Below are 14,373 nucleotides of genomic sequence, written 5' to 3'. Positions count from 1 at the left end.
TCTCCAGTCTCCAGAGAGATCCAGAGATCCCTGTCTCTCTTGAACTGGAGAGCCCAATACTGGACACAGTGCTCCCATCTCAAAGAAACAGGATCATAATTTCTTGGCTTGCCAAGTCCATCCCCCAACTATTCCCAACAACTCTACTGTGTAATTCTGTTCTGAAACCAAACAAGTATTATCTAAAAGTAGCTTTAAAATCCTCATAACTCAGCTTAAAAGGCCAAAAATATCTTAAGTTTAGCTTGCATATATTTAGGGCAGCTTGCTAAAACAGAGTCTGTTGCCATTTAGTATAATCCACTCTGTGACCCTCCTCAGTAAAGGAAATCTGGTGAGATCTTAGCCTGGAGTCACAATAGTAGTTTCCCTCTTTCTGGTTTCATTTGGTCTCCCAGGGAGAAGTAATGGTCTCCCATGTGACAGTGGGAGAAGGAGACATTCACCTTAAGGACATACATTGAAAATAAATCTGAAACACATTTCCTTGCACATGACCCAAATCTCTACACTGAAATTACCCTTTGGGTTTTAGAGTAGTTGCAGAAGGTCTGTGAGCTAGTCTTGGGCTACTAAGACCATCAAATGCCTTACGCTGTTCTTGAGATTAATTTTAGTAGAAGGTGCAGGAATTACAGATTTAATTCTTTTATTCAAACTCAGTAGATGGTTTGGGACAATTAATTTCCAATTGTTTCCCAGTAGAGCAGATTTACTTGTATATTAATGAGGCACAGGTGTTAGGCCCCTGGTGCCTGCATGCCTGGGAGGCATATTTAGGTTGTTTATCTAGTCAGCCATAGGTACTGCAAGGTACTCAAGCTTGCCTTTAACAGTTTATACAGTGAGGCTTTTTAATTTTTTGATGTTTTTTTAAATTTGCTAGCACCTGTTAAAATTTTAAAACTGATCATGTAGAAAGAAGTAGGAGTGATTTCAATAGTAAATAGCACTAAATGTTAAAGAAAGTCATCTTCTATTATGCTTAACTGCCCAGCTTGACATTAAGAAGAAAAGAAGGTTCATTTAAGCAGATACGTCATGTGAGGAGCTCGTAGTCAACAGTGTACTTTTCTGTTGCATATTTTTGGAATAGGTACTTCTTTGTCTACAGCTGAAACATGAATGTGCTTATATTAATATTCATTTTTCTTGTTTATTCACTGAACTGCAGTACCAACATTTTAGAGGAAATGGAATAGCCTCCATAGACATTATGAATTTCAGTAGCTGGCATAATTATAGCGATCTACATATTCATTAAATCCAAAGAAGAAATGTGTCCAAAAAGACAGCCATGCGTTTAGAAATGCTACACAACTAAATTTATACATTAAAAAAAAAAAGTTCCTTTCCTCTGTTTATCCAAAATTGTGTAGTGTCATATAGTCCTTAAATCAGCTAAACCTTTTTTTTTTTGCTTTTGTTTTGTTTAAATGTTCATTCTTTTTGCTTTTTCACACAGTAAAGAATGGGAAGAACTATTTGTAAACAACAATTACTTGGCAACAATACGGCTGAAGGGGATTAATGGGCAGCTGAGAAGCAGCAGGTTCCGTAGTGTTTGCTGGAAGGTAAGAAGAAAAAATATTTATTTACAGTTTCTGGTTGCAATATATCAACACATTACCTGATGTGCTGGAAGATTATTGATGCAAAGAATCATGAATTTTCCGAGAGACTTCATCCCGGTGGTTTTTTTTTTTACTCATTTTTAGAATTCATAGGGCATTTGCTAATCGTATTGAGTTGCCTCAATATGACTTGCAAGTGATAGCAAAAGATTCCTATGAAAAAACATCTCTGTGCTATGTGATGTGTTTAGGATTGGGTGCCACACAGCCATCTCTCTGTGCAATGAAGGCATACACTGGAAATAAAAAGGTATAACGGCAGCGAGCACTATTCTCCACAGGCTGCATGCCAAGATGTTTCCAGGTGAAGACAAGATGAGAAGACTTATTGCAAAAGGCCAAAGCATTTATTGCCTAAGCAGCTAAGAAAAGCACCAAGCACAAGCAAAAGCAAAGCCAAGCAAAAGCAAAGCCAAGCCAAAGCCTCCTACTCTGTCACATAGTCAGCTTATCTACTTTTCTAACACAGAGCTGTCCCATCCCAGCTGGCTATCCTTCCACTGACATGGGTCCAAGCAAAGCATACAATAGGTTAATACTGGCAAAGAAGCTTCTCACCATATCCACTCAACTTCTGCCTAGTCTTTCTCTTCAGTTACAAGGTGTTTACATTCTTTCCAACTCAAAGACAACACATAGCTTTCTCAGAAGTTGTTCAAAGGTTGGTACCTTCCTACGAAAAGGAAGTTTGTCTCGCGGTTTATGGTTTGGAACTTGGGATTCCTTTAAAATCTGTCTGATGCTTCTGCTCTCAGATTTTCCCAGTGAAATGTGAAAATGAAGACCAATCCTTGCAATGACTGGATAGAGAGGGAAGCCAGGGCTTCCAGTCTTGAAACACATCAGGCCCTCAGAAGTCTCTTACCATATTTTTTAAAGTCGCAGGGGTTGGAACAGAGAAAGAAAGCAAAGTAAATACTGAGATGCTATTCAAAGATGTAAAGAATGTTATTACACTGTCACCAGGTCTTCTGTACTGCACTCTCACAGTAGAGAACAATTGCCCTAGTAGAGTTGCTGTATGTTAGCAATAATCATTTAAATGACTAAGCTTTGGAATTTCTCAAGCTTCATTTTGGCACAAAGACCTATAAGAAGAAAATGAAAGCGCTCTTTCTATATGAATAAAAGAAATTTGAAATGTATGTGGCATTGAAGAAGATTAAAGTTAATGAAAATACTTTTCTTCAGGAGGCCACAACATTGTTTTACCAATATACTTGTATTCTTGAGTATTCTTGAGTCTCAATACTTGAATATGCAAGTATTCTAGAGTCTCCACATTGTAAGTCAAAACCCTAAACTAATGAAAGCATCAAGTCCCTCACTGTCCATGAATTAAATCAAGGAGTGGTTTTATTTTAGGAATAGGACTGAGTTTATTTGTATGCCCCGGTATGAGTTAGAACTCTGTTTTAAACTGCCCATTTGAAAAAATATTATCTATGTTTTAAAATTCTGAAATAGTAACATGGGAATAAAGCATATGAAACCCAGAAAATTCCCTGGGTTTTTTTTCCTGCTTTTATAGATGATTAAGTCATATTTTCTAATCGATGTTCCTTCTTAACCCTTTTGAAACAGAAATGTGAAAGAACATTCTCAAAGGCTTTTTGCAAAATCAACTCTTCTAACTGTCTAGAACATGTTTCTTGTCCATAGATTTAAGATTTTCCATTTCCATATTTCTTAGCTAGACTACACATCTGTGTGCTCAGTTTCTAATCTGTGTTGGTATTTGGTTTTAAGCATATTGCATTAACTCATCAGTGGTTTTTAAATATCTTCAAGTTTTGTCTATTTATTTTCATCTCTTTGCATTTTGTTTCTCCCATGGAAGTCTCAAACAACTTTACTGAAGTTGTGACACTTTACAAAGCTTGAGTTTGTGGCTGCAGTTGCTTTATTTTGTATCTAGAACTGCTGTTGTTTGTAGCTTCTTATTTACTGACTAGAAAGTACTAAAGCCAGGAGTATTTTGTATGTCTGCTTTCTTAAAGTGTAGAGTAAATGCTCCTCCTTTCTGAAATGATTTATGCTGTCTGGTAAGATGTGTATGTTAAACTGATGAAACTTAATGTACTTTTTTCGTTGGTAGTTGTTTCTGGAGGTTCTACCCCAAGACAGAAGTCAATGGATTAAAACAACTTCAGACTTAAGAACTTCTTACAATAAGATCAAAGAAATTGTAAGTTGGTACAAAATAGGTTCTCTACTCTCATACTTTGACATAGATCAAACAGTTTGGGTTGGAAGGAATCTTGAAGGTCATCAAGTTCTACCCCCTGCCATGGGCTGGGATACTTTCCACTAAATCAAAGCCCCATGCTCAGTGCCTTGAACACTTCGAGGTAGGAAGCATCTACAACTTCTCTGGGCAACCTGTTCCATCTCTGTTCCATCCAATTTCTTCATTACATGTAATCTAAATCTACCCTTTTTGATTTAAAACTGTTACACTTCATCCTATCACTACACTCCCTGATAGAGTCCTGCCTCATCCTCCTATAGGCCCTGTTTAGGTAATGGAAAGCCACTGTCAGGTGTTACTGTATTAATATTTAGAGTATATGACAAAAAGAGGATCTGATGTTTTGTTTCTGGTTTTACCCAGCACATTACAAACCCTCGGAAAGCTGGACAGCAAGATTTGATCATCAACAACCCACTCTCCCAGGACGAGGGGGTAAGTTGGTCCTTGGTTTTATCCACGTATGTGCTACTAAAATTCTCATCATCCTCATACTGACACAAGTGAGTTCTTGCTGAAGAAGGCAAAATGACATGTGTGAAAATCTCCCTCCTAAATTTCCAAACTGACTTGTGTTGATTGGTTCACAGGCTCTGCCGAACAACCAGAAATGCTCATTTTCAGGTTAATATTCTGATGTTTCCAAGGGTTATCACAGAGAAAGCTGTGATGAACAAAAAATTGCTGCTGGACTAGAAGTCCAGAGTCCAGTTCCACAGCCTATCCTTTCTTTAACTGATGTGCTTTTTTTTTTCCCCTCACTGTGGGTTTTCACTTTATAAGGAAAATGGCTGTATTTGAGGAGTGTTTAAACAGCCAATATGAGGGGAATGCTGTTATCAGCAAATACTGAAGAACCCTTCTTTAGAAGACTATTCAACCTTGAGAGTTTTTCTTCAGCAAAAAATAGAATTGTTGCATGTCTGAGTTGTATACATGCCGAGTTAATGTGCAAAGTACCAGGCTGCATCACAGGCATTTCTTTCAAGGTTTTTAATTCTTTTGCTTTATAATTAAAAGAAACAAAAGTTTTCTAATCAGAAAGCAGCCAGATGCAAAAGCATAGAATCATAGAATGGTCTGGGCCAGAGGGGACCTCCAAAGATCATCCAATCCAAAGGTCATCCAGACATCCCCAACTACATCAGGCTGCCCGAGGTCTCGTCCAGCCTCACCTTGAATATCTCCAGGGAAGGGACCTCAACCACATCCTTGGGCAACCTGTTCCAGTGTTCTACCACCCTCATAGTGAAGAACTTGTTCCTAACATCCAAACTGAATCTGCTCCAGTTTGAAGCCATTGCCTCTCATCCTGTCCCTGCTGTCCTTTGCAAACAGTCTCTCTCCATCCTTCTTATGGGCCCCCTTAAGGTACTGGAAGGTTGCTATTAGGTCTCCCTGGAGAGATCCAGAATTTAAATGAATACTGAAAATATGGTAAAAGTATTTGGCTTGACTGTCATACACTGAAATTAATAGGACTTCCTAATAGCTTGGTATTTTCAAAGTCCTGTTGCTTGGAGGAGGGCTTCCATGTAGATTTGAGTGCTTCATTTTAGGTGACATTTTCTGGTTTCAACACTGTTTTTCTATTGTGTTTTGTAATACCTGAAAAGCTCCTAAGTGGTTTATGGTACATATCTTTAAGCTTCACATGTGAATTATGTTGCCATTTTTGAAAAATAATTTTTATCAAAATTTTAAAATGGCTTAATGCCATGCAAATAATTTCTTTGGCTGCGTTTAAGAGATTTGTACCTAGAAAGTCAAAGAGATGTTTGGTGGTATTACTTGCACTCCTACTTTGCTCACAAACAGTGGCCCAGATTTGTTTTGTATTTAGTGTGGTACTCGGCATCATATTTAATGTAGAATGAGAGAGAGAGCTGCTTGCTGAGTCATGGAAATAATGCCAGGCACATTGAGGCTCTGCAGCCAGTAGGACTGCATGCCATTAAGCAATTCTTGCATCCAGCTGGACAAAAAGTTTTGTTATATGTAGAAGATTAAAAGCGTTTCTGTTATAGTTTGTGATTTTACACAGAGACACATCTTTCTTTCTGCCTATGATGTCTTTAGGAGATAGAAGACAAAGGTCAACATGTCAGACAACATGGCAGGAGATTAATCCATAAAGCAAAGCCACAGGCCAAATCAGGCATGGGAATGTGCCTTTGAGCCCCTTGAGCACTGTTTTACCCTTTCAGTTTACCCTTTGCAGTGCAGGTTGTGTTTCCTTCAGCCTTTCCTCTGATGGAACAGGGTGGGAGCAGGGGCAGGGGAGTTTCAAAATTTCTTTTAGCTCCATGGAAATAGCTGTGAGTTAGAAAGATGCTAAGTTTAGGCAAGACATTGCCAAGGGTGTAAGTACTTTTAAAGCCTATTGTTTTCTTTTTTTTTTCATAGTAACACATATGTAGACACACACACATACAGGTTTTTTCATAATAACACAAATATAGAAGCTAATTAACAATTTGAGGGGTTTTTGTTATTTTACCTTCCTTTTGCTAGGTAACATTATTTATTTTTCTTTCTGTGGAGCATAAGCCTCTATAACAATGAATTGTTTACAGGAGAGCAAGAAATTCTGGAACTGTTGTGGCCACTCTTTGTCTGGTATTTCACTCACTGGTGTTGCTGCTATCTGAAAACTAACCTGCATGAAAAGACTTCTACATATTTTGTTCCTTCTCTTTTGAGATCAATATGGCCAACCTACCATCCCTTTATAGGCTTTGCAATACCTTTTTCCTGGAGTGTACAAACAACAACATTTGCTGACTGCTTTCAGGTTAGCTTTTGCAAAATATTGGTGAACCAGGTATGGGAAACCAAAGAAAAAGAATAGAAATGGTCGTAAGCACCAATACAGAAGATGAACCTACTTGAAAATATTTTCCTTTTTTTTTTTCCTTTTTTTTTTGTTTTGTTTTGTTTCTCTTTTAATATTGACAGCTTTAAAATCCCTTGTTTCCCCTCTCAGAACTTTTTCAGGATGGCCAGTCTTGCTCTGCATTGTGTGTATGGAGCATTAGAATGATGTCAGTTTTGTTATAGGTATTTGATCATCCTGTGTTCCTTATTGAGTCTTGTCTCCATTGGGACAAATTAGCTTACTTCCCAACAGTTTTTTTGTATGGAAATCAGACCAGCTTCCAGTTAGAGTCTATACATTTGTAAAAGCAGTGTAGTACAGTTAAGTGATACAGGCATTTTTCCCATGAGTGAACTACTGGATTGTTTCAGTTGAGCTGCTGGTTCTGGTAAGCTTGAATTTACTCTGCTGTTCTAAATAGCCTTCATAGACTCCTTAGAAGTAACTCACTGACCTGCAGCCATCCAGTGAACACATGGAGAAAGCCATTTGGATCCAGAAGCCACAAAGATTCAGAAACTTGAACGTTTTCATCTCTGATCTAAACTGACTTTCTCAGATACTGGTCACCAACATTCTTTTTCATCCATAGCACATTGATACATACCTATCTAGCAGAAAGGCTGAGGATTAATTGGTTAATATTTGTACAGTACTTTGCTGATGTAGTATATAATCCTTAAGCATTAGTAGAAGTCTCTGTTTCATACTGATATTTTTCCTTATTTCAGAGTCTTTGGAATAAATTTTTCCAGGATAAAGAGCTTCGGGCAATGATTGAACAAGATGTGACAAGAACGTATGTAGCTCTGTAAAGAATTTCCTATAGATAAATTTAGATTCTGTGTTTTTATGTGGTGTACAATAACTTGTGCCTTCTTAACTTCAGTTAGGGTAAATGTCAGGGTTGTTGAAAATGACTGTGGAGAAACATACTTTAAATGTATGAAAACACAGCTTTCTTGGAGTGAAAAATGAGAAAATCGAGTTAAACGTTAAACCCTGGAGATTTCTTGGTACCATTGAAGAAAAGCTCATCTAAATTAAGATATTAGGAAATGAATTACTGTGTGAAATAAAGTAGAGTTTTCCACATGAAGCAAAGAGAAGGTAAGAGAAACTAAAAGGTCTTTTAACTGCATTAACTACATTATGACAGTAAAAAAAAAAAAAAAAAGAGAACAGTTGACTTTCTTTGCTTCTTAACACTTAATCAATAATTTTAAAAGTAGTATTTAATTAGTAAGTCACTCATCAAAAGGCATTAAGCATTTATATTTTTATTTATCACTTCTAAGGTATTATTTCTCACATACACCCTTTCAAATTTGTCCCGATATTACTGTGATTGTGTTTGGATCTTCTTGGCCCTTAGGTCATTCCTGTTTAGGAACTTGTTGGAGTTCCCGAAAATACTTCTTTTCAGAAAGGAATGTTAAATTAAATTCAATTACCAGTTTACTGCCATGTGAAATTTGACTGTATAGCAAATATTTTTTCCTTTTAACTTGAGAAAAAGTGATGGTGGTCATCCATTTTACAAATCTCAAGCTCACACGTTTTCATTTACAGAAACAAAGCCATGCAGAAGAAATCATTGCTGTCTGGTTTGAGGATATTTTATGTGTCCATCCCCAGACCCATTCTTGAATGCATTCTGCCATGAGATGTATAATTAAAATCTGAGTATTCCTTCAGATGCATTCTCACAACAGATGGTATTTTTTGTTTGTTAAAGGGAAACAGTTCAGGATGTTCTAAGATTAAAATATAGATACATTATCTAAACTATAATTGGAGAATGAAAAGTTGAATGAAGGTTATGTAGGATGTAAGACTCTTAACTTTATATATTTATATACACAAAGTCCAGCCTCTCACTCCAGCAAATGACAGATGGAGTAATATTCACTAATATCATTAATAACAACTAAAGAAATTTCCATTTATGGAAATACCTATGTGAATGTGAAACAATGGCAGCATCCATTATGTGCCATCAATATCAAAATAAACCGAATCATGAAGGAGCAAAATTTATCAAAGTAGCCTGATTATTTTTTTATGAACTCCATGCATACAAGATACACTTGTTGTCTGCCTAATCATAAAATATAGTGTGTGTTTTATGTGTACATATGTATCTGTCTTTAAACTATCCTTAATGAAAGAAGCAGTAAGTTCTATGTTCCCTGGCTTTGTAATTTAAGTACCTTCACTTTAATGTTGTCCTTTTTATTTCCATTCTTTAAATAAATCCCTAGAATTAGAATTTTAAAAATTGTCATTAATTTACACTGCTTTTTAATAAAGGGTGAAATAATTGAGTTCAGTTATGTGCTGGTTTGAGGCCAGACAGATCCTCTCTTGCCCCGAAAGGGACAAAAGAATGACACTCACACAATAATCATTGTCTTTTAACTTCTGTTTCTTATTTAACAAATATTTTTATATTCTTTGTCATCAAGCTCAGTACTCCATCATCTAACAACATCAAGTTATTGGTGCTGTAGAGTGATGCTAACAGCACAGAGAGTAGCAAACCAGAGTCCCATCTATCCAAGCAGTAAAAAATTTGCAATGTTTTTGTTAGAACTTTCTGAAGTGTAGTAATAATACACAGGGAAAGTGGGTGGAAAGCTGGTTTTGAAAGTGGTATAGGTTTAAATTGCTCTAAATGTCAGAATTCTGTTTCCTAAGGAGAACTGTGTTAAAATCTGTTTGTGTGGTCATAGTGTATCGTGAATCCTAGTGTCACTTAATAATTAGATTTGTAGAACATAGATGTTCACAACTGGGCTACTCATCATTTAGGATCCATGTTCTGAAGAATTCAAGGACACAAATCATCTCTTCCTGAAGTAAATGTCTATTATAGATATGATGAATCACCCTGTAGAGAAGTAATTATAAAAGGCTTCTCTCTCACCTGTGCCTACCTAAACTGTGAGGTGAGGGTAATCCAAGCCATAATGTCTAAATATCTTTTTTGTCTGTTTGCAAAGGAAGTAGGGAAGAATTTTGTTAAGTTAGTCCTAACTTGTGATCAACATTTCTAATTAATCACCTGACTTAAGGTAGTTGGGAGATGCAGAATGGATTTTTCCTTCAGCTGTCTAGAAACATGTACATGTTTTGAGCTGGAACCAAACACCATCTCTTTCTGTCACAAGTGGGAAGGAAGTTAAGGGAGCTTTACTATAATGCAAGTAAAAGCCTCAATTTAAAGGTAGATAGCAGTACCACCCAAGTCATGACTGCATTCTGCTAAAGAAAGGAAGATGTGTATGAACTAGCACCATAATAATTCATAATCAGACTTAAGACTGCAAGGACTAATTACTGTAATTCAAAAGATGTACTGAAGAACAATGATGATTTATTTGGTGATGATTAAAAAAAAAGTAAGTAATAAAGAAGAATTTAAAAAACTTACTCTGCAGTAATGGAAATCAGCAGATTTGCAGATGAAACAGTATCCAGCTACCAGTCATGGCAAAATGCCACTCTACTTGCTGGCATCATCTGGTACATCTAGGGTTGTCAATGGCAGGATTTGATTGCCTTCTTTCTCTCTCCAGTATTTCAAGAAAACAAAATGCTTAGGGGGCATTTCCAGTAGACTTATCAAGTGGATTTCTTTTCATTTCCAGTATTATTTTTTTTATATTGTTCTGCCTAGTTTCTGCTTTCAGAGTAGCAATCACAGTTTAGGCAATGGAAGCTCTGTGAAGATGAGTAGTGATAGGTGCTGCTGTTTCCAACTCTTCATATCCCAAATAACAATAAAACAAAACAAAAGAAAAAAGGAACAGCCCACCCATACAGAATGTAGAGAAACAATTAGGCAGCTACATCCTTCCTAAGCAAACAGAAGAGGTGGGAAGAAATAACAATCCATTGAGTATGAACACAGGAGACAAAACCTAGTTTCTATGTAAGAGGAGGGACTGCTGGAAGGAGGAGATACCAATTTATTCCTTTTCAAGAGGAGAAAAGGAGCAAAGTGAGAAGACAGTTACTCTTTACAGACCTTTGCAGTTGCAAGAGCAACCTCCATTTTTTCTGGTTTAGTAACTTTCCCCATTTCAGCTGAATTTTAGGGTCAGGGGATGGAATCTGTTCATGAAAGAAAACATGGTCACTCGGTGGCTGTGGTTAAGACCCTCATTTCTGTCTGCCATCAGGTTTGATTCAGAAAGTATTTGTGCATCCTTTTATTTGATTGCCAGCTTAAGTTTCTTCTGTGCCAAAGTCTGGTGCAGAGGCTCCTAAGTGAGCTACAGGGGTACTTTAAAAATGATAGCTACCTCACACTTGTTTTGACTTTCAGAAAACAGGGGATTGAATGTGCCATTGTTCAGCTGTCAGTTGTGGTGAAACAGTGTAGAAAATCCTCATGTCCTTATGCAGTCTTTCTCAGAAATGTAATTAACTGTAATATTCTCAGTGTTCATGAGAAGGAGTATTCTTACCTTGCCTGATTTGAGGGTGCTGTATTTATAAAACAGTGCTTTAATCATAAAATGACACTCTCATAAAAATCCATCCTGAACTGATAGTTCCCTCATGATCTCTTGTGTTTACATTTACTATAATTAATACTTCACCCAGCTTATTTCTGAGTTGGTTATTATCCTTTCTGTCACAATCTCTGGTATTACTAGATCCTCACAGCTACCTCTGTGTATTTTTGAGTTTTCTTTGTTAGTCTTCTCTTCCTAAACTTGATAGGGCAGGCCTGAATAACAGTCCTTCAGAAATAATCTCCTCAAACCTCTAAATTATGTGATTGCCATCTGCTGTAATGCAGCACTTTTGGGCTCAGCTGTGTCCTTCCTTTACAGTAATATGATTAGTACAAGTGCATACAAGTTTCCAAATGCTGAGTCTACCAATACCCCCACCAGGTGCCAGGAAAATGTTACACCCCTCATCCCAATGCCTTTCTCAGGACTTCTGCAGTTGCTGCATTCAGGCCATGGTGTCTTCTCTGCCTTGACTCTCAACTCAGCTCCTTCATCCAAGGATTTCAAAGCATCCTGTAAAGTTTATTTGAGACAGCAACAAAAGACAGGGAAAAGCCTAGATATGTTGCATCATGAAATATATTGGAGCTTAGGATACTGTCTTTTATGTCAATTACAAAGTATTTTAATAATTTTGCCATTAAAATGTTAATCATTTTTCAAATGGTAATGAAATACTGAACTCTTGTGTATGTGCTTCTTCTGACATACTCTTTCTTTTATTTTATTCCAGTTTAAAACTGGAAATTGTGCCAACTTTCTTAACATATTGCAGCTCTTGTCCTCTTCCTCTGGCCAAATTGTGTCTTGAGCAAAATTAAGAACAGGACTATGCCCCATTTGTGAAACTGCAGGGCAGATGATTCAACCTACAGCTGCAGCCTAGCACAGATTTGAAAAATGGGAGTGTCTCATATCAAGTATGGGTTTTACCTGTGGAGATTTGATCTTCAATGCTTATCTTTCCAGTATTTGAATCAAATTAATCAATAGATAATTGCTTACAACAGTTTTCGTATTAACCAACTATGTTTTTTAGACATCAAGTGTCTGCTTGGTGGTTTTGATCACGCTCCTTTTCGAAGTGTTCCTAGCAAGTTTTAGATTCATTGAAGGACTGATAATCAGTGGAGCACAGTCTGGTGGTAAAGTTACCACTGGGATGCTGTGCCACCTGAGACTAGAGCAGTCTTCTGAACTGCTAGGTTTGGTTGTATATCTGTGTGCCAGAGGGAGAGGGTAAGTCTTTGCTCCAGTCATTGCCTCTTGTTCTGTCTCCTCTCATTCTGCTTCAATTCAACTTGGTTTTGGGACATGGAGGAGGAAAAGAACTTGATCCTTTAGGCAGGTGGGAACATACTCATGTGGTACATCATTTTATCTGGATTAGATTCTCCCAAGTCATTAATTTTCAGTGAATTGGCTGTGTGTAAGAAGCTGCCAGTTAAACTGATCTGCCACTGCATCTCTTTCTTTCAGATCTCTTGTTTTCATACTGCAAAAAGGGATTATTATTTAAATATAACTGATGATATCATTGTATCTGTGTAGCAGGCTGGTGTATATTAGGCAACATGGTTCTCAATTCTAGTCACAAAACAAATAAAACAAGTCTTTAGAAGCGTTCTTATATTAGCAGCACCCACAATTCACAGAGCTGTCAGAAAGCAAGCCAGGGAGGTGCTGTCTTGCCTAAAGTGTTTCTAGAAGACCAGCAACTGAGATTGTGTGTGCTTCCTTTCACTGTATTTCTTCCTTTTCAGCTTTCCTGAAATGCAGTATTTCCAGCAAGAGAATGTGAGGAAAATTCTTACAGATGTCCTGTTCTGCTACGCCAGGGAAAATGAGCAGTTGCTTTATAAACAGGTAATGAAAATGCTGTACAGGTGGCATTCATTGACTCAACATTTTCTATGTGGTTTGACAGTAACGCAGTTAATGTTCTATCCAAAGTTGTATCATGATGCTAAAGTAATCAAATAGCTGCTTGTCAGGTGGATTGTAAGAAGAGTAAGCTCATTGATTATGCTTTTTCCTCATAAGACAGTACCTCAGATTGTTTTCCTTAAAGTTGCTAAAGTTGTATAACCTCAGATTTCTTAATAACCATCTTTAACTTCAGTCTTGGCTAAGAAAGAAAAAGAAAAGTTTTCTGTGTTTTGGTAAAGAAAGAAAAGTACACAGCGGGATTAAAAATGATACTGAATAAACAAACCCCATAAATAACTTCTGAAATTTAGGCAAAGTTACTATTTTCAGCATTTTAATTTCTTCTCCAAAGTGCTGAAGCTATGTTGTATGTTAGCAAATAGACCCTTTATCTAACCCTGTAGCATCCAAATACAGTACAGCTGGCAGATGCCTTTCAGCTGAAGGATAAGGGTGCTACAAGTACCACTTTTACAGTGCTACCCTCTAGGAGAGCCTGCTCAAATCATTTTTTGATAAAATAGTGAAGGAAAACCTTAAGGTTGCACTAACTATGCATCCATAGGAGATGTAGGCTAAATTAATTTAACATTTGTTCTGCAGCTTTTGAAGTGAGTATAAGCTCAATACCAAATTAATACAGCAAGAGCAATATGCAGAGTATTGAAGTAAGTGTATTTGTATTTTTTTTTTTTAGGATAGTACCTGTAGGGTGAGCAGAGACTGAGAAACTGAGGGATGCCTTGTGTGCATGGAAAAAGGATAAAGTGTAAAGCATCAAACTTTAGGCACACAGAAAATTTTTCATGACAGAAATACAGAGGTTGGGTAAATGCAAAGATTTTTGTAAGACACCACGTGCTTTCAGGGTTAGGGCTAGGGCTAGAGTTAGGAGTGTGTGACTACCCCGTCCTCAAGCCAAGAAATTTCATGGCAACTCATGAAAAAAGCCAACATATATGAGTTGAAGGAGCAGTTAATTCTGAATGAAGTATGAAATATGAAATCTCTAGCATCTGGTTATTTCTCATGTTTGACAGATAGTGAGCAAGGAATAGTCTTGCATAAGAACAAGAAGCTTTTGTGAGCTATATTTTGAAGGGAACTGATAATGAAAATGCTTCAGCAGTATTCAGCCTCCCCTTTCTAGTG

General features: G+C 37.0%; 1 protein-coding gene across 2 annotated transcripts in view; it reads left to right on the top strand.

The window, feature by feature from the left end:
- The window catches only part of TBC1D5 (TBC1 domain family member 5), a 206,160-nt gene that overhangs the window by 44,817 nt on the left and 146,970 nt on the right, over positions 1-14,373 (top strand). For both annotated transcript variants that reach the window (XM_054384865.1, XM_054384866.1), the window contains exons 3-7: positions 1,466-1,574; positions 3,733-3,822; positions 4,249-4,320; positions 7,495-7,562; positions 13,056-13,158. In XM_054384865.1, the coding sequence (XP_054240840.1) occupies positions 1,466-1,574; positions 3,733-3,822; positions 4,249-4,320; positions 7,495-7,562; positions 13,056-13,158 (442 nt within the window). The remainder of the gene's footprint in view (positions 1-1,465; positions 1,575-3,732; positions 3,823-4,248; positions 4,321-7,494; positions 7,563-13,055; positions 13,159-14,373) is intronic.

Source organism: Indicator indicator, chromosome 11 (assembly GCF_027791375.1).
Source record: "Indicator indicator isolate 239-I01 chromosome 11, UM_Iind_1.1, whole genome shotgun sequence".
Lineage (NCBI taxonomy): Eukaryota > Metazoa > Chordata > Aves > Piciformes > Indicatoridae > Indicator > Indicator indicator.
Note: the sequence above shows the minus strand (reverse complement) of the source record. Positions and strands in the feature narration are given on the sequence as shown.